This window comes from Acomys minous, assembly GCF_964271855.1.
Source record: "Acomys minous genome assembly, chromosome: 1".
Classification (NCBI taxonomy): domain Eukaryota; kingdom Metazoa; phylum Chordata; class Mammalia; order Rodentia; family Muridae; genus Acomys; species Acomys minous.
The window spans coordinates 48,139-67,405 of NC_140483.1; the positions used below are offsets into that span (position 1 = coordinate 48,139).

At 39.1% G+C, this 19,267-nt stretch overlaps 1 protein-coding gene and 1 long non-coding RNA gene across 2 annotated transcripts; one reads left to right on the plus strand and one right to left on the minus strand.

The window, feature by feature from the left end:
- Positions 1 to 1,657: 1,657 nt before the first annotated feature.
- LOC311604570 lies at positions 1,658 to 10,340 on the plus strand. The gene is made up of 3 exons (XR_014781566.1): positions 1,658 to 1,775; positions 9,299 to 9,384; positions 10,247 to 10,340. It is a non-coding gene; the product is annotated as an uncharacterized lncRNA (long non-coding RNA).
- Positions 10,341 to 12,311: 1,971 nt separating this feature from the next.
- LOC311604538 (olfactory receptor 2B11-like) lies at positions 12,312 to 13,250 on the minus strand (the record flags this gene model as incomplete). The annotated part of the gene is made up of 1 exon (XM_084794474.1): positions 12,312 to 13,250. One exon carries the CDS (start codon positions 13,248 to 13,250, stop codon positions 12,312 to 12,314), a length of 939 nt encoding a protein of 312 aa, XP_084650600.1.
- Between the last annotated feature and the right edge of the window lie 6,017 nt (positions 13,251 to 19,267).

Below are 19,267 nucleotides of genomic sequence, written 5' to 3' on the forward strand. Positions count from 1 at the left end.
CGGGTAGATGGTTCTCAGCAAGGGCGGTCTGTACGTACGGGCAGCTGCTGACCCTCCAGACCCTCAATGATATTTTCTAGCTAACATAACATAGACACTTGAGTGCTCTGTAGCTCAATAGATAAACAAAGATTAATTTAAAAATTGATCATAGATAACTGCTGTTAGCTTGATTTTTCTATGAAGGTCTCCTCTACCCCCAGTTCAACTGCATCTCCCTAAAGGTCCCCCTACGCAGGCAGAGAACACAAGGCAGTTACACATGAGCGTCATAGACTTCCTTCCATCCATTCTATGTGACGACAGCCTAAGCATGCTCGCCTCCCCAACTCTCCATTACCACATCTGTAGCTGGGGACGATGACAGGCGCCAGGCTTCAGGGGATCGTGCGAGTTTAGTGAGGATATAATGTGCTCAGCACAGTGACTAGATACGTAAGAAAGCCTCAATACTAGGTCTAGCTGTGTACTTCTTACTGAAGGACTATCTGTCCTCACTAACAAGACTATCAAATCTCAAAGTGCGAATAAATATTCAGAGACCAGGCAGATGAATCAAACTACAAGGGTGTCACATACACTTAAGGTGCAAGCAGGAGCTGAGGCATGACGGCAGAATGCAGCCCTCCAGAATGCTCAGCATGGTAGGACAGACTGACAGTCTCAAGAAGTTTTAACTGGATCCCACTCACAAAACTTTCAAATTGGAGGACAAGCAAGATAGGAGTACACGACAGCAAGAACAGCTGCAAGTCGAAGGGAACCAGGACCGGCAGGCAGCCAACACCTGCACTAAGAAAAACAACTCTGGGGTGTGTGTGTGTGGGGGACCTCTGAAACAACAACTAGCAGTTCCAAGAAGGAAGATAATCCCAGCACTCGGGATACAGAGGCATGCAGGTCACTGTGAGTTCGAGGCCAGCATGGTCTACAAAGTGAGTTCCAGGACAGCCAGGGCTGCATAGCAAGAGCCTGTTTAGGGCAGAGGCAGGACGGGGTGTGGAGCCAAGTCCACAGCCTAGTCAGATGGCCCAAAGTGTAAAGCACTTAACGCAAAATCACGAGGAACTGAGTTCAGATCTCTGCACACATGTAAAGCCAGGCTTCCCACAAAATGCCTCTGACTCCAGTTCTAAGGGATTCAATACCCTTTTTCTAGACTCTGCATGCACGTGCGCGCGCGCGCGCACACACGTACGTGTATAAACTCACACAAATAAAATGAGTGTTAACTAAATTTATTCAGATCCTGAAATTAAAAAAAAAAATCATTAAAACACAAAGGACAAAGGATGGTTCATCTGGTAAAGATGTTTGACTCCAAACCTGACAACGTGAGTTTGATCCCCAAGAAATAAATTTGGAAGAAGAGAATCAACTCTTACAAGTTGTCATTTGACCTCCATATGTAAGCAGCTTGCATATATGAACATTCAGGTCCGAATTCACACATACATATCCACACACATCCGTGCACACCCACAAAGTAAGTTATTTCTTTAAAATTTTTTTTTAATTTGAGTCAGGCTCTCACTATATAGAACAGGCCAGCCTAAACTTAGAAAACTAGATGCCTGTGCCTTCCAAGTGCTGGGATTAGAGACATGTACCATATGCCCGTTAAAAACAAACAAACAAACCTAAAACCTAAAGTCAACTTCCTCCACTGTTAATATTTGTAGAAGTTAAAATCCAGATTTCTTGGACATGCTCCGTGTGGATTAAATTTGGCTCCTTTTTAGCACTACAAAGCTTACAAATGCAGACTTCTCAGGGTAAGACCTATTCATTTTGTTTTGACCTACAGCTAATAGAATCAGGATTGCCTTTATTAGTAAGTGTCTGATGTGGTCAGATGGGTAAGAATTCTCTTTGGGAGGGGCAGAGATGACTCAGTAGTTAAAAATTCTTATTCTTGTAGAGGACCCAGGTTCACTTCCCAGGTCCACATGCCTTTCATCAGCATCTGTAGCTCCATCTCCTGGGGATCTGATGCCCTCTCTGGGTCTCTGTGGGCACCAGGTACACATGTGGTGCTCTTCTGGATGGTGCCTGTACAACATCCAGAACCCTCAGTAAGCCATGTCATAGTCTTCTCTTCCTTTGTCATCGGATGATAGGGTACACCCCATGAGGCTCTAGGTGCACACTGGGCAGCAGAGTAGAAACCATAGGCTTTTGGTCACCTTTTTTGTGTAACTTTCTTGTGCCCTCAGGACATACTCAGGCCCTATCATATCTACAGCACTTTCAATTGATAATAGGTTGCTGCTCTGTATTGCCTATTTTACGACTGGGTGGGTTAGATAGCACCAAACTCATGATGGGCAGCTCAGGTCACTTGGTAACTTGGTGTCCCACTGTAAAAAGGTAAGTTTCCACTGAGGTAGAGCAGCAGGCCAAAAGCTGGTTTTTTTTGTTTTGCTTTTTGTTTTTAAAGATTTATTTATTATTATGTATACAACATCTGCCTGCCTATGTGCCTACCCTCCAGAAGAGGGAAATATTATAGATGGTTATGAGCCACTATGTGGTTGCTGGAAATTGAACTAAGGACCTTTGTAAGAACAGCCAGTGCTCTTAATTTCTCAACCACCTCTCCAAGCCTTCCTTTTTTCTTTAAGTTTATTTTTTATTTTTTCCCCTAAGGCATTCATTTTTTGTTTTTGCTTTTGTTTTTTGAGACAGGGTGTCTCTGTGTAGCCTTGGCTGTCCTGGACCCGCTTTGTATAGCAGGCTGGCCTCAAACTCACAGAGATCCACTTGCCTCTGCCTCCCAAGTTGCAATCATCCCTGTTAGCAGACAGCCAATTTTGTTGGTCCTTAGAATATGACTGAATAATAAAATCAGGTTTTTTTTAAAATCAGGTTTTTTTGTCAAAATACTTTCTTCCTTGTAATCAACCCATATGAATCAACTTTGTAACAGCCAAATTATATGATATTATTACCTTACTGGGAGAAGATGGCAAATGTTCCCACATAATAGGAGCACCTTGTCAGAATACTGCAGTAGGTGTAGTCTGAGTGGCCAAGATAATATACCCTAGAGGCCTGTCATAATCTATATAGGTTATGAATTGATGGGAGATAGCCTCTTTCACTAAAGCCAAGGTTTTCCTAGCTTCAGCTATAAGATCCTGGGGTGAATTTGGAGAGGAATCTCCTTGTAAGATTTTGAATAAGGGCTGCAAATCTCCAGTTGTTAATTTTAAATAAGGTCTGAGCTAACTTATATCACCAAGCAACTTTTGGAAATCATTTAAAGTGTTTAAATGATTTATTCTCAATGTAATTCTTTGGTGTTTTATCTGAGAAGGAAAAAGCTGGAATCCTAAATACGAATATGGATCAACCTTTTGAACTTTTCAGGTGCTATTAGCAGACTAGACTGAGATAATTGGGTTTCCATAAAAGCATAACACAGAAGCACTTGTTGTCCATCTTTTCCAGCAATAAATATATCATCCATGTAATGAATGATATATAAGTCAGTACATTTTTCTCTAATCTTTTGTAAAGCTGTAGCCACAAATTTCTGACATAGGGTAGGGCTGTTAGCCATTCCCTGAGGCAAAACCTGCCAATGATATCTCTTCATTGGCTCTTTAAAATTCACAGAAGGCACACTGAAAGCAAAGTGATGGCAATCTTTTGGATGTAAGGGAATAGTGAAAAAACGATCCTTAATGTCTATGACAATTTTGAATGTATTCTTTGGAACAGTCACAGGAGAGGGCAATCCTGGCTGTAATGTTCCCATAAGTTGCATAGTCTCATGTAAGTTTAAAAACTTACATTTCTATAAGCAACTTATAAGTAGATCATGCCCTGTGGAGATCAGGTTGGAACTCAAGAGTTCTGCCTGTGTTAATCCCCAAGTGCTGGGATTAAAGGTATGCACCACCACGCCCCTATCACAGTGATCCACCTGCCTCTGCCTCCTGAGTGCTGGGATTTAAGGCGTGTGCTACTGTGCCTTGTTTAATTATTTCATCTCAATTCTAGTAAAAAAAATCTTTAAATATCTCAAACAAAAAGTAATCAAGGAAACAAGAAAATTCTAATTTCTAGGCAGTTAACTACATTCCCTAGGCTAGTTTAGAAAACTCTCAGCCCCCTAGTTCCGCCTCTTCAACCGGCCACGTTTCTGTAGCCATCTCTACTCTGTAAGAATCAAGCCCACAGATAACTAGGAGCAATGCCTGTAAAATTATCTGTCCCAAGGATGCTAGCCCTGGGCTTGTTTAGCCAGTTTGATCTAACCTGGAAACCCTCAGTTGTAAATGTTTGGTTTTAAGGACAAAGCTAGCCTATCTCTCTTTTTTGAGAATCTAAAAATTTTTAGAAATATCTCTATTAAAAATTAAGCAGAGAAAATTATAAACACCTTGTAGCTAAGGAGTTTGGAATTAACTCCATTCTCTAGAACAGTTTGGAAAACTGTTAGTCTCTTATAAGCAAAAATTAAGCAAGAAAATTCTAAGTTTTAGACAATAAACTCTATTCCTTAGACTGTACTTCTCCGACCAGCCACGTGTTCGCAGCCATCCCTGTTCTGTAAGAATTGAGCCCACAGGAAGCCAAGAGCAGTGCCTGTAAAACATTTTGGCCAGTGGACACTCCAGTCCTGAGTTTGTTCCCCATGGGCGGCTGCTGGCTGGCACCACAGAGGCAGTACTCTTACGACCTCATGGGCTGTGCGTACCACATTGGGCCGCACAGTAATTTAGAAAATTGGCTAGCGAGTAAAGCTTGGCCCTCTCTCAAAATATAGAAAAATGAAACAATACTTAAACAATTAAACAAACTTGCAGACATAGACATAAAACTTGACATGACAGTCATAAAGCAAACAGTCTGATAGGCAAGACAAAAAGCAACAGTTGCAAAACCTTGACAATAAATGGCGTATCTAGGGTTTAAACTATCTTTAACTAAAGCCAACAAACAAACAAACATATATATAGGAACCTTTATAGTCTAAAAGCATAATATAGCATTCCTGTAATTTTTTACCAACTCTATCTCACATTTTAAAATTAACCATTTCTTCCTCAAGAAACCATGGACATACTTCATTGACAAAATATAAAACTCATCCAACTGTTCTTTATTTACCCTTACTCCTCGAATTTGAAGCTTATTTTTCATTGTCTCTCTGAATAAATCTTTACTATTGCTGTGTCCCATGTTTGCGTTGCTCACCTTGCAGTTCCTCTGCAAAGTGGGCGACTTCGGGGTGGGGGGGATGGTCTACTTGTTTTTCCATGGGGCCCCCTCCACGCAACGTCCATTACTTAATTCCCTGTTTTTCAGTCCCCTGCTCGGGCACCAAATGATGTGTCCTGGCCCGCGGACAAATCGAACTAGGCTTCACCTGAAAGAGGGCGTGGGGATTGAAAGTGGAGGACAGAGACAGGAGAGATAGTGAGTCAAGTCTGGAAATTTCTGATCAAGACTCACTTTAATGCTGATGAGTAAGACTTTATATAGCAAGGTCAACAGGATCTATTCTAATTCCACTCTCCCTAACCCCCAGGCAAGAATACAACGGCCTGGATCACTCCCTGTAAGAACTTCCAATTTCTCTGGGTAACTCCCTGTAAGAATTTCCTAGATCCTCTGGGTGGTTCCCAGTTGGGACTTACCTACTTCTTTCAAAAGTAAATACTCCAAGGATAGCCTGGAACACAAGACCTCCTCCAGCGAAAATCAGCAACTCGAAGGTCACAGCACGCAGCCTAAGGACGGGATTCTAACATGGAAGAACTTGGCATGGCTTCCCACATAAACCTAACACTGACCCTGATCCTGACCCTAACCCTACCCTTGGCCTTCACCCTCTCCCTCACCCTCACCGTAACCCTGACCCTGGCCCTCACCCTCATCCTGATCCTGACCCTCACCCTGATCCTGACCCTGACCCTAATCCCCCCTAACCCTAACCCTAACAACCCTAACCCTAACCCCCTAACCCTCTAACCCTAACCCCCTAACCCTAACCCCCTAACCCTAACCCCCTAAACCTAACCCTCTAACCCTAACCCTATTCCTATCCCTAACCCGTAGCCCTAACCCTAACCCTTACCCTAACCCTAATTGTAACCCTAACCCCCTAATCCTAAATAGTCGTTTACCTTAGTCCTAACGCTGAGTTAATCCTAATCATTAAACCTAATAAAAACACTATCTAAAAATCATTTTCGAGTCTAATGGAATCAGGAGGATGACTATGCCTTATCTTTCTCTAGGTTTCCCAGTGGCTTCTGACACACACACCCCATTCAATGCAACTTACCTTTTTACATGGCAAATCTCACAGCATCATCTTTTGGGCAAGTAAGGAAAGAGAAGCATTTACATATAGAAAGCAAGTAATGTGCTTCTGATGGGATAATAGCAAATGCTTAGCACAGCAATCAACAATTGAAAATACAGCAACACAACTACAATACATTTGATACACTATGTGGGGGAGGGTCATCCTATCACAGCCACACACAAAGACACACTGACATCACATAATTGAAAGGAAATTGTTACACAAAGAAATTCGCTCATGATGTTTTCTTGTATACATTTTATGTATGTAACCTAGATGAGGCATCATTTTTTTTTGTTTTGTTTTGTGTTGTGTTTTATTTTTTGAGACAGGGTTCCTGTGTGAAAAAAACGCTGGCTTTCCTGGACTCACTTTGCAGCCAGGCTGGCCTGGATCTCACAGTGATCTGCCTGCCTCTGCCACTGAGAGCTGGGATCAAAGGCATGTGCCACCACACCTGGCTGATGCTGAGGGCATCTAAAGGCTTAAAGAGTTTTTCTTTATCATGAAATGGTTCGTGTAACAGAAAGCAAGCATGTAGGCCTGAAGCCAGAGAAACTAGTTCTTCTCAGTTGGGGATATCATTTGGGAAGATTTAGGACATGCTGCCCTGATGTTGGAAATATGTCACTGGGGGTGGGATTTGAAATTTTACATCCACACACCATGTCCAGATTTACTCTGTGCTTCATGCTGCAGGTTGAGAATGTGAGCTCTGAGCTTCTTGCTGTAGCTGCCAAGTGTGACACTTGCTGCATTGCCACTTTCATGGTGATCCCGTATCCCTCTGTAATCTTAAACAAAATTCAACTTTTATAGCTTACCTTAGACATTGATTTATCACAGCAACAGAAAACGTAGCTAAACACAGCCATAAAGTTTTATACCTGTAATTGAAGAGAATTGTGAAATCTAGAAGGGATACATAACTATTTGAATTCATAGATATTTTTAGAAGACTTTGCAAGTCAAAACAAAATTAAGAGGGGCTTCATAATGTTTGAATAGATTTTGATGCTTGTTACGTTTCTTCTCAAGAATGAACAATCTTGTGTAACTGAATGTAAGTGGTAAGAGTGTTGGCTAAAGATTTTACCAAATCCTTTATAGCCATAGATTCCCTTGTGTATGAGTTCTTTCAGGTCCTCAAAGACTACTGTGACATGCAGGGGCTTCCACAGGTTGTTTACACACTGAAGGTTTTTACTCTGATGTAAGAAAACAAAGTGCACGCTGACTACATTTAGGGGTCTCTCTGAAGTATGATTTTTTTCTCATGATTACTAAAACTACTGCTACATACCAAGTCTTTACCACGTTGCATGGGGTTTCTCTGCAGTATGTGTTCTTTTATGTATTTGCTGGTAACTATGTTGTGAAAAGGGTTCATTACATTGGTTACATGTTAAGGTTTCTCTTCAATGTGTTCTTATACATTCGAAGATGACTGTGATATGAAAATGTTAGGAACAAGCAAAAGGAACTTGTCCTAAGTACTGTCTTTTTGTTATCAGCCTCCATTTAACCACAGGGCAAAACTAAGTTCAAGTTATGAGGCCCTAGAGGAGCTGTGGCCTTCCCAATAGCTGGCCAACTTTCATTATTCATCTTCTGTTCCACAAAATATAGTGACTGCTCCTAACCAGGGCTTCTGTTATTGATATTTTATTTTGCAAAACATCAGGCCTATTCCTAACCACAAAAGAACAAATGGCTATGATTGGTTACACTGTAAAACCTACATTCTCTATCAGTTTATACAGATCAACCACATAAGGAAAGCCCCTATCCCTAAATCCTGATTGGTGGAAAAATGGAGCTGTGACTTGGCACAGATGTTTGTGGCTTTCAATCTTAAAGGCTCCATAACATTCTGGCTGTGGGCTTCTGGCCCACACTGGGCAGCATCATTGGCACTTATGAAAATAGTGCTTGACCACTGGAGTAGGTTAATGTTTCACCCACTCTCTGAGAGAACTTAGGTGGAGACTGTTCGTAAGATTAGGCTAAGATGTTTTCGTTAGTGGCTCTGACGTAAAGAATGTGAAAGAACAACTTGGAATTAAGAAAAGCACACTCTTAGTAGTTGAGCCAGGGAATTTCTGAAGTCAGGGAACAAGAATAGTAGCAGCCTGACAGGCACTGGCCGATGTGACTTGTTAAAGCTGGCCTGGTCATCAAGGTGATGATTAATTTCTTGTACCCATTTTTCCCTCAGTTTCCTGGTATGATTTAATAAAAATCATTAATGATCAGGTGTGCACCTTGAGAATTTAAAGTATATTCCTTTTGCAATATCTAAGTGGTATGAAACTAAGGATTGGCAGTTCTACAGCATAGCTCAGTGGCTAAGAGCACTGATTGCTCTTCCAGAGGACGCTGGTTCAATTCCTAGCACCCACATGGCAGCTCACAACTGTCTGTAGCTCCAAGATCTGACACCCTCATACAGACATATATGCAGGCAAAACGGCAATGCACATTGAAATAAAAATAAATGAGTTACTAAAAATATTACTTTTTAAGATAATTGATCCTTTCTTTGTAATCGCAAATTGCAGTCTGTCAGTGAAAAGAAGCAACTGGCTGAAAAATTACTTTGCTTGCTTTTACTTTGTTGATCTATAACATGTTGCTTAGTTGTGAATGTATGTGGGTTCTTGGGAATAATTTGTTTTCTTCACTTGTAATGTGTAAAAAGTTTTTCATGTAAAAATATTGGGGTATATACTGTTTTTACATGGCCAGTCACTAAAAGAAAAATAGAATGTAATCACATTATAATTTTTATAATGCTTGGAAGGTGTTTGTTGGGATATGTAAGCTATAAGAAAAAATAAAGTTGTTGGAACTTGCCTCGCTTCATCTACCGTGTGTGTGTGTGCGCATGTGCGTGTGCGTGTGCGTGTGTGTGTGTGTGTGTGTGTGTGTGTGTGTGAATATTCCATCCTTTAAATTTTTCTTTTTTGCTAGTGACAAGCAATACTGGACCCCAGCTGCTGGCCAAAGGGAGAACTGGCTCCAGTAAATCAAGCCAGATTCCATCAGAGAAAAATCTGGTGAGTGATCAGTCACCAACTCTATGTCCTGCCTCAGTTTACTCTGTAGTGTTCAAGCTGGCCTTCAGCACAAATATGCAAAGGCTTCACCATATTAAATACACTCACAGGGTTTCTCTCCAGTATGAAATTTTTCATGCCTTCAAAGATGACTGGGACATGTGAAGGCTTTACTATATTCGTTAAATTCAAGGGGTTTCTCTCTAGTATGTGTTCTTTTATGATATTGGAAACTACTGTGATGTGCAAAGATTTCACCAGATTAAATACCTTTAGAGTATCTCTCCACAGCCCAGGGCTACACAGAGAAACCCTGTGCAAAAAAAAAAAAAACCCTTCAGTTTGTACTGCATATGTCTGGGTCTAGTGTTTATGTTTTCCTCCATTCCTCAGCATCTCCTCAACAGCTGATTGCTATAGCCAGTTGTTCACCAATGGTTGGTTTCTCTTAACTGGCTGTTCACCGCCTGCTCAATTCTCCCTACCATGGATCCACCAAGACTTTCTCTTCTCTCCCCTTGAGTGTTCCCAGAGCTGGTCTGTGGGACACTCAGCTTCTTGATATCATTTAATAGAAATTATTAATGAGTAGATGAGCACCTTTAGGATTTAAAGTAAAAATGGATGATTGTTTTTATATGGAAGTTTAGATTTGTGATTGTTTTAAGATTTTTATGATTACTTTTTAAGATAATTGATTCTTTCTTTGTAACTGAAAACTTCAGCCTGCCAGTAAAGAAAAGCTGTCTGAGAAATTACCTTGCTTACTTATATTTTGTTAATATATAACAAGTTGCTTAGTTACAAATGTATATGGATTCTTGGAAATAACTTGTTTTTCATTTTTGTTTCTCACTCGTAGTACGTAAAGCATTTAATCATGTGAAGGTAATGAGGAACATATTTTTCTTACAAATACTCATCCACTTGAAGAAAGATAGAATGTAACAACATTGTGATTTTTGTACTGCTTGAAAGACCTTGCTGAGATATAAGCTGTGGGAGAAATAATAAAGTTATTGGAACTTACTCTTTGGAGTTTTTTCTATCCACCAAATGTATGTGTGTATGTATGTATGTATGTATATATATATATATATATATATATATATATATATATATATATGTGCATATATACAATAGATGGTTGGGTTGGAATGTTTTTCCATCCACAAAGATGTGTGTATGTGCATGTGCATGTGTGTATGTGTTTAAGATTATTGGAATCCATTTACATCCACCTAATATGTGAATGTATGTATGAAGGAGAGATAAACATGTTTTTGTTTCAATCACAAGTGGAGGATGAGAAAAAGACTTGTGAGAGAGCAGGTGATGTTTATCGCCTTAGACGTCAAACCACTGTGTGGGGAGATTGATTGTTAACAAGCTGAAAAACATTCTTGAACAAATACTGAGAGGAGGTATAAATGTGAGCCAAAAACAAGAGGTGGGGCCTTTGGAGACTTGGGATAGTTTTGGCTGTTCATTGCTCCACTTTGAGATGCTTCTAGAGAGAACCACTCGAGGGAAGGCTTCGGTGCTCCAGGCTCTGGTTGAGGTTCGGGGTTCTGGTTACTCCAGGTTCCAGCAGAAGAAATCCTGCTGATTATACCAGGAGAATCGTTCCTCGGAACTGATATCCTTATGGTTTCATTATTGTATTCTTTAATCTTCTTTTCCTATTGTTTAGGTTAGTCAGGTTATAAGTGAGGTACTCTCGCTTAATAAGTTCATAATAAAATATATTTGGTAATAAAATTGAGCCTACATATGTATATATATATGTGTGTGTGTATGTATTATGTGTGTATATAAATGTGTAAAGTAAGAGAAACTTGAAAGAAGAATCTTGTTGGAACCTACAATCTTACTGGAGTCTGTCTTACTTCATCAAGTGTAAGTGTAGGTGTGTGTGTGTGTGTGTGTGTGTGTGTGTGTGTGTGTGTTTCTTTTCTCTCCCTTCTCTTTTATTTTTAAACACTTTGCCATGATCACTGGAAAGCCTCTGCTAGGAGGCCATAGCCCCCTGCTTGCCACCATCAGTGGAAGCCCCCCAGAAGCCATCAGCCCTAGCACCCCTCCCCCCCACTTACATGGTAGCTGTAAGCCCACTCCCTCACACCAGGAAGCTATCAGCACTGGTCCATCACCAGCAATTTAATTCTGGCACCCCAATCTGCTAGTATCAGTAGAAGTCATTGCTTGTAACAGTCAATTCCAGCCTGGAAGTTTCCCCTCAGAGGATTTCTGCAGAATCCCCAATCCTGCCTCAGTTATAACATTTGATATCGAAGCTGGACTGTTCATACCTGGGATGTTCACACACTTGGGCCAAACTTTCTGAGAATGATGAAAATTCCTCAAGTGATATCAACAAGATGTATACCAATGAATAAATGTTATAATTAAAGTAAGCAGATAGTAATTTTTGTATATTCTAAAGTATTAAATATGTATTATTTAAGTTAAAAAATGATACAGAACTATTTTTATATTAAAAAGATCCTCTGCTAATATTTCCAAACATTACTTTATAACAGTATTGTAAAGATTATGTGATATTTCATTAGAAAAACACATAATGTGAGATTGGAATGACAGTTGATGACTGCAAAAAGGATGAACAATCACTTTTCTTGGGGATGTGGCCAATGGTAAGTTGCCCATGCCCTAGTAGATAGAGCCACATACATACACTCACTGGTCAGTACTAATTAGACGTAGGGGGTTGGTACTATGAAGAAGACATGAAATCTGGAAGGAAACAAGTTGGGTAATCTGGGGAGAATTGGAGGGAGGTGGTGGTGGTAGGTAAGATAAAAATACATTTCAAAAAATAAATGAAAAAAATACTATTGTTTCAAAAATTTAACCAAGAGAAACATATTCTAACAGTTAAATAATTTTATTTGTTATACAAACTATCACTTAAAACACAAAATCCTTCTTGCAAGATTGCCTAATGCTCCCTTTACATCCTTATTCCTCAGAGTGTAAATGAATGGGTTAAGTGTAGGGGTTATCACACCATAGAAAAGAGCCATGAACTTAGGTTGGTCCCTTGAGATGGAGGAGGGGGGCTGAAGGTACATACTAATTCCAGGACCATAAAATAAAGAAACTACTATAAGATGAGAGGAACATGTTCCAAAGGCCTTTGTCCTTCCCTCAGAAGACTTAATCCTAAGTATAGCACGTCCAATACTTATATAGGAAGCAAGTATTAAGCATAAAGGAACAGCTAGTATAAAAATGCATGCTACAGAGAGTGCCAGCTCGTTTGTCTCTTTGTTACCACAAGCAGCCTTAATCAGAACAGGAATCTCACATAATAAGTGATCCAGAGTGTTGATGCCACATAGTGGCAACTGTAAAGTAAGTGTGGCTTCTGAAATGGCATAGACGATTCCACAGAGCCACATGATGCATACTAACAGCATACATGAGCGCCGATTCATGATCAGGGAGTAGTGCAGAGGTCTGCAAATGGCCACGTAGCGATCAAAAGACATAATAGCCAGAAGAAGACACTCTGTGCTCCCCATTGCACTGAATAAATAAAGTTGAAGTGCACACCCCACGTAGCTGATGGTCTTTCTGGCACTTCCCAGGTTAAACAGCATCTGAGGCACAATGCTTGTGGTGTAGCACATGTCCAGGAAGGAGAGGTTGGTGAGGAAGAAATACATGGGGCTGTGGAGACGGGGGTCTAAGGTGGACACCAGGATGATGGCAACATTCCCTGTCATAGCCAGGGGATACGTTGCCAGGAGAATAATGAAGACCAAGAGCTCCAGCCAAGGATGGTTGGCAAAACCTAGAAGAACGAACTCTTCAGGGTGGGTGACATTAGTGATGGCCATTCTCCTCAGTTTGTTTCACCTGTATAACAAAGTGGCAGAGGGGGAATTTGAAAAAATAAAAACCCAGCACATTATTTTGTGTCTTGTACTGTTTTTCCAGTGATTAAAAAAAGGCAAAAATGTTGTCATGACCTTGATGGGGTAAAAAAGATAAAGAGTCTTGCCCAGGTGTCACTTTCATGGCACTAGTAAAGTAAGTTACTTTAAACAAGATTTTTACCTGTATACTGAATTTCTTCCTCTGTATGATAAGGCCAGTGCACTAAATTCTCATTACAATAAAAAAAAAGAATGGATAAAGAAACTGTGGTACATATACACTATGGAATACTATTCAGCTATTAAAAACAAGGAATTCCTGAAATTTGTGGATAAATGGATTGAGCTAGAAATGATCATAATGAGTGAGTTAACCCAGAAGCAGAAAGACTCAAATGGTATATACTCACTTATATCTGCATATTAGCCCAACGGGCATGTCCCACGAAAGGCTTCACTTACCAGGAAACTGAGACAGAGGGGAGGACATTCTAGTGGGACTCTAGATGAGAGAATCATGGGAGAATGGCAAAGTAGAAGGATCCAGAGGGTCCTAGAAGCCTACAAGTAGAACATTATGATAGGCAGATTTGGGCATAGGGGTCCTGCTCAAACTAAGGCACCAGCCAAGCACAATACAGGCGGTAAACCTTAAACCCCTACCCAGATCTAGACAATGGACAGAACACTCTCCACAGTAGAGTGGAGAGTGGGATATTACTTTCTCACATACTCTGGTGCCTCACCTTTGACCATGTCCCCTAAAGGGGGAGACCTGGTGGCACTCAGAGGAAGGACAGCAGGTTACCAAGAAGAGACTTGATACCCTATGAACATATACAGGGGGAGGTAATCCCCCTCAGGAACAGTCATAGGGGAGGGGAATAAGGGGAAAATGGGAGGAGGGAAGAATGGGAGGATACAAAGGATGGGATAACCATTGAGATGTAACAAGAATAAATTAATAAAGGAGAAAAAAAGAGTAAAAAAAAAAAGAAGTTTATGACCCTTGAAAATTCATAAAATTTGCTTTTCTAAATCTGTCTGACATAAAGTAGACCAGGCTTCTAAATGAATAACTGAATAAAGAGAAACATTACGATGATTTCATCCAGCACAAATTTATTAGTAGAATTATTATTTCTACCAGGAGTAAGAAGAGTGGTGTTAAACAACATATCTGAGGTATTTAAAACTTATACATGTAAATTCTTTTTAAATGCTTTATATATTACTGTTGTGTTTGTGTGAAGGAATTGAGTATGTGTGTGCATACCACAGCACGGTTCAGCACTGTGTGGTCAGAGAGACAGCTTTTGGGAGTTGGTACCCATTTTCTATGCTGGGATCTGGGGATAAAACGGAGGCAGTCAATCTCGGGCAGCTATGGCTTTTTACCAGCTCAACCATCTTGCTAGCCTAAAATGTAACTTCTATAACATAATTATTTAACAATACAATTTAATGACATTAAACAAAAAAATCATATCAGTTTCTCTGTGTTCATTGTATACTTTTTCTTGTGTAGTTACTTAGATTTGAAATAATTGAAAGTCCTATTTATTTTGAGCTAAAACATTCATATTAGGCATTTTCATTTAATGAACGTATTACACTGTCTTAAAACGCATTGTACACTTACCAAAACATGCTAATTATATATAATTATAGATACATTTATTAATATGAAGTAATTTTACAACTGCTTGGAGAAAAATAATTTTCCTAAGTCAGATGCAAAGACTCAGACTTTCACGTTACTTTACATTGTTGAAATTGTGTGCGTGTGTATGTGTGTGTGAGTGTTCTTTCTTTTCAGATAAAAGAAACATAAAACAGTATTCAGTACCTAAATAATGGGATATTTTGGCAAAGAGATGTGTAATGTGAAAAAACTAGGATATGAATTAGATTCTAAAATTATATATTTAAATATTTCCATCTACCCATACAATTTTATAATTAGACCATAAGACAATTTTTGTCTATTTATTGAATAATGTTATAATCACCTTTTTGAATTCTTCTACACTAACAACCATTCAATATTTAAAAGGATAATTTACATTTAATACTCTAAAAATTTCACAATTAATTTAAGGTTTCTGTTTTGTTTGTTTTTTCAAGACAGGGTTTCTCTGTGTAGCCTTTGCTGTCCTAGACTCACTTTGTAGACCAGGCTGCCCTCAAACTCACAGAGATCTGCCTGCCTTTGCCTCTGAGTGTAGGGACTAAAGGCGTGCACAACCATGCCTGGCTATTTTAAGGTTTCTTAATGTTAACATAATAATAGGATTGTTTATGAATTTTCATCCATATCTAAAGACAAAGCTAACATATTTAATTATAGATCCAATAACTATTTTCAATGCAAGAATCAGGTAAGGGTTCTTTGTACAAGACAGGAAGAAAATTTACACTGAGAAGAAGCAGAGCTGTGAGTTCTCCAAGTTTGACAATTGAGAAAACGTGATAAGTCAACATTAGCTTACTTAAGCATATTTCTTTTCTTGTAATGATTAAATGTGGGAGGACTTTCACAATGTTTCCACTTCAAATTGACAAAATATTTATTTTAAAGACAGTCTTACTGTTTTGCATCTTTCTGCCTTATAAAGCAACAGTTAGATATGTGACATTTATACTGAATTTCTGTGTCTGGTTTGATCTCATCTGTCAGAGTCTAATAAAGGTCAGTGCTTCATGGTCTGTGTCACTCACCCTGAAATATACATAAGTTCTATAATCTTATGCCCAATTCCCTTAATTTTACATTATATCAAGGTAATTAGATACTTTCATAGATTATGTAACCTTTGTGTCTTTAGCGTCTGGTAAGTTTGATTAGTATTTTACTATTTTTTTTAAATCTAGAAATCTGTAAGTTACCTTAGGATGGCTTGAACCCCATTCATTTTTGTGTGCGTGTGTTTCATATACCATTTCCATTACATAAAATTATATATTTGTTGCATATTTTTCTTAGCTTCATGTAGGAAAACATAAAAAAGTAATATTGGTTATTTTATCTAAATCTGAAACAACTAGATGAAATATGTAAACAAGTCAATATAAAAACCTTGGCCACAGATTTTAAAATCATTTATATAATGGAAAATATCTCCAAATAAGCTACATTTTGTGTTCTAATATTAATACAATTATTATCTAATGTTTATATATAATATTCTGCTTTTTAGTGTCAGATATAGTTCATGAAGTTTAATACTTTCAGTGATGTTTCAAATAAGAGGTAGACAAAGGAGATATAATTTATGAAGAGATTTGCTTGTTCTCAGAATCAATAAATAAGGATCTTCAAGTTCTAGAGAAGACTTCATGAAGAGAAATGCTCTGAATTTCAAAAGTGCATTAACTAGTATTGTCAACATACATTCCATTATTTCCTAAAAATGCATGACCCATGAAAATGTGTCTTTTGACTTACCTTGTGTTAATAATCTTCAGTGAGAAGAAGAAATTATGGAGAAATTTAGAGTGCTTTTTTATTTTCAAAGATAAACTAAGAAGTTTTAGTTCAAAGAAGAATACAGTGTTTGAGAATTGTTTTTGAAAATTGATTAATTGATGAGTAACTGGTGTACTAAGACAAAAAGGCTTAAGAAGACAATGGAAGGAAATACACAGAATGGTCCATATGTGCTGTTTGTATGCTGCTCTCCAATCTCCTGGGATTACTCTCAAGCAGACCACTTAGCTTTACCCTTGTTGAATTAGCAGAAAATGTTCCTAGGGACAGAGTTCTTTGTGGACTTGCTTGCTGTGTACAGTTAATTATATCCTTAGTTGTGTTGTAAGCAAGTCTATTCTATTATTAGATGTTGTTTAAAATTATTTCATTAAATGTCTTAATTCACTGTATACATTTTAGATTTATTTCATTCTGTATCTCTTCACCCCAGATAGGCATTGATGACAGAGCAAAGAAAGGGTTCCACTTGTGAATCATGTTAGTTTCAGAGACTTCCTGAGGCTTTAAAATTTTTTACTTCCAAGAACTTAAGAAGCCTCTCTCTAAGAAGAATTTTTCATTTTCAATGACATTGCTACACATCATTCATATACTGAGAAGACAATACATGCAAGTATTTATTTTGTTATTGAAAAATAATAATTGTTCATAATGGGGATTTTAGTGGTTTGAATTAAAAAAATCTTCCCATGGGTCATGTGTTTGAACACTTGGTTACCCAGTTGGTGGTATTGTTTGGGAAGGTAATATAGAACTTTTGGGTCCCAGGGCCTTGACTAAAGGAAGTAATTCACTGAGCCAGGAGTGGTGGCACAGCCTTTAATTCCAGCACTTGGGAGGCAGAGGCGGGTGGATTGCTGTGAGTTTGAGGCCAGCCTGCTCTACAAAGTGACTCCAACACAGCCAGGGCTACCTTGAAAAACCAGAAGAAGAAGAAGAAGAAGGAGGAGGAGGAGGAAGAGGAGGAGGAGGAGGAGGAGGAAGAGAAGAAGAAGAAGAAGAAGAAGAAGAAGAAGAAGAAGAAGAAGAAATTCACTGTACATTCACTGTACATGGACTGAATATGGAGTTTTAATCTAGTACACACTCAATTCTTTTTACATTTGAGATGTGATATCTCTGCCTCCAGTTTCTGCTTTCATGCCTTTCCTGCCATTGCAAACTAACACCTCCAGAACTGTACAGCCAACTTCTTTCTTCTGTAAAAGACTTTTGGCTGTGGTGTTTTGTCTAGCAAAGAAAAGTAACATATCAGGGACACAGTATGATATTTTGCTTTATTTGTACACTTAATGGCAGGACACTATAAATATATTATGTAAATAGTAGTAAAATCCCCTTGGTAAATCCTAATAAAATAAATTTTAAATTAGATTCCAAACTTAAGACATAATATTAGAAACTATGATTAACTGAGGCCTAATTTTAGAAATAACAGGCATTTGATCAGATTTTCAGTTCTTTAAAAACATTATTATTGGCCCGGTGAGATGGCACACACCTTTAATCCCAGCACTTGGGAGGTAGAGGCAGTCATGTTGCTGTGAGTTCAAGGCCAGCCTGTGAGTTCATAGCAAGTCCAGGACAGCCAAGTTACACAGAGAAAACCTGTCATGAATAAAAAACCTATTACTACTTCTACTACTATTATTGTGCTTATCTGTGTGTGCATGATGTGTGTGTGTGTGTGTGTGTGTGTGTGTGTGTGTGTGTGTGTGTGTGTGTCTGTCTGTCTGTCTCTGGTGCATAAAGTGTATAGTTATGGTGCCATGGTGTATGTAGAAATAAAAGAACAACTTTGGAGAGTCATTTTTCTTTTTCATCTTTATGTGGCTTCTAGGGATTGAACTCAGGACACAGGCTGAGAAACTCCTTTACCTACTGAACCATCTCACCAGCCTTGAACATAAATGTTAAAAAATGTATTTATTTAAATTTATTTTTAAAAATTTATTCACTTAAAAATTTTATTCACTTTACAACTCAGTCATAACCCTCGTCCTCATCTCCTCCCAGTCTCACCCTCCCTGCCTCTTCCCACCAGAGGTTTTCCCCAATGCTCATAGAGGGGGAGCCCTTCTTCCCTATTAACTGACACAAGCCTACCCAGTCTCATCAGGACTGCCTGCGTCCTCTTCTGTGGCCTGGTAAGGCACCCCACCAGAGCACACAATCACAGAGCAGGCAACAGAGTCCATAGCAGGGATAGCCCTTGCTCTCCTTACTAGTTCCCACTGGAGTTCTTGGCAGGGGTTGAGGGAAGAGCCCTGGGAAGGAAGCTGAATATTCCAGGAGGAGCCCTCCTGGGATTGGTGGACATGGTCTCTGTCAGGTGGCTCTCAGGGAATTACCTTTGGATTTCCCCTGATGTATGATACTCAGGACTGACTGGGATCTTCAGGAGCCTGGGGGCCCTCCTATCAACAGAGGAAGTCCTGGAGTCTGCTCCTCCTCACTACTGGCTTTCTTGTTTCAAGGTTAATGA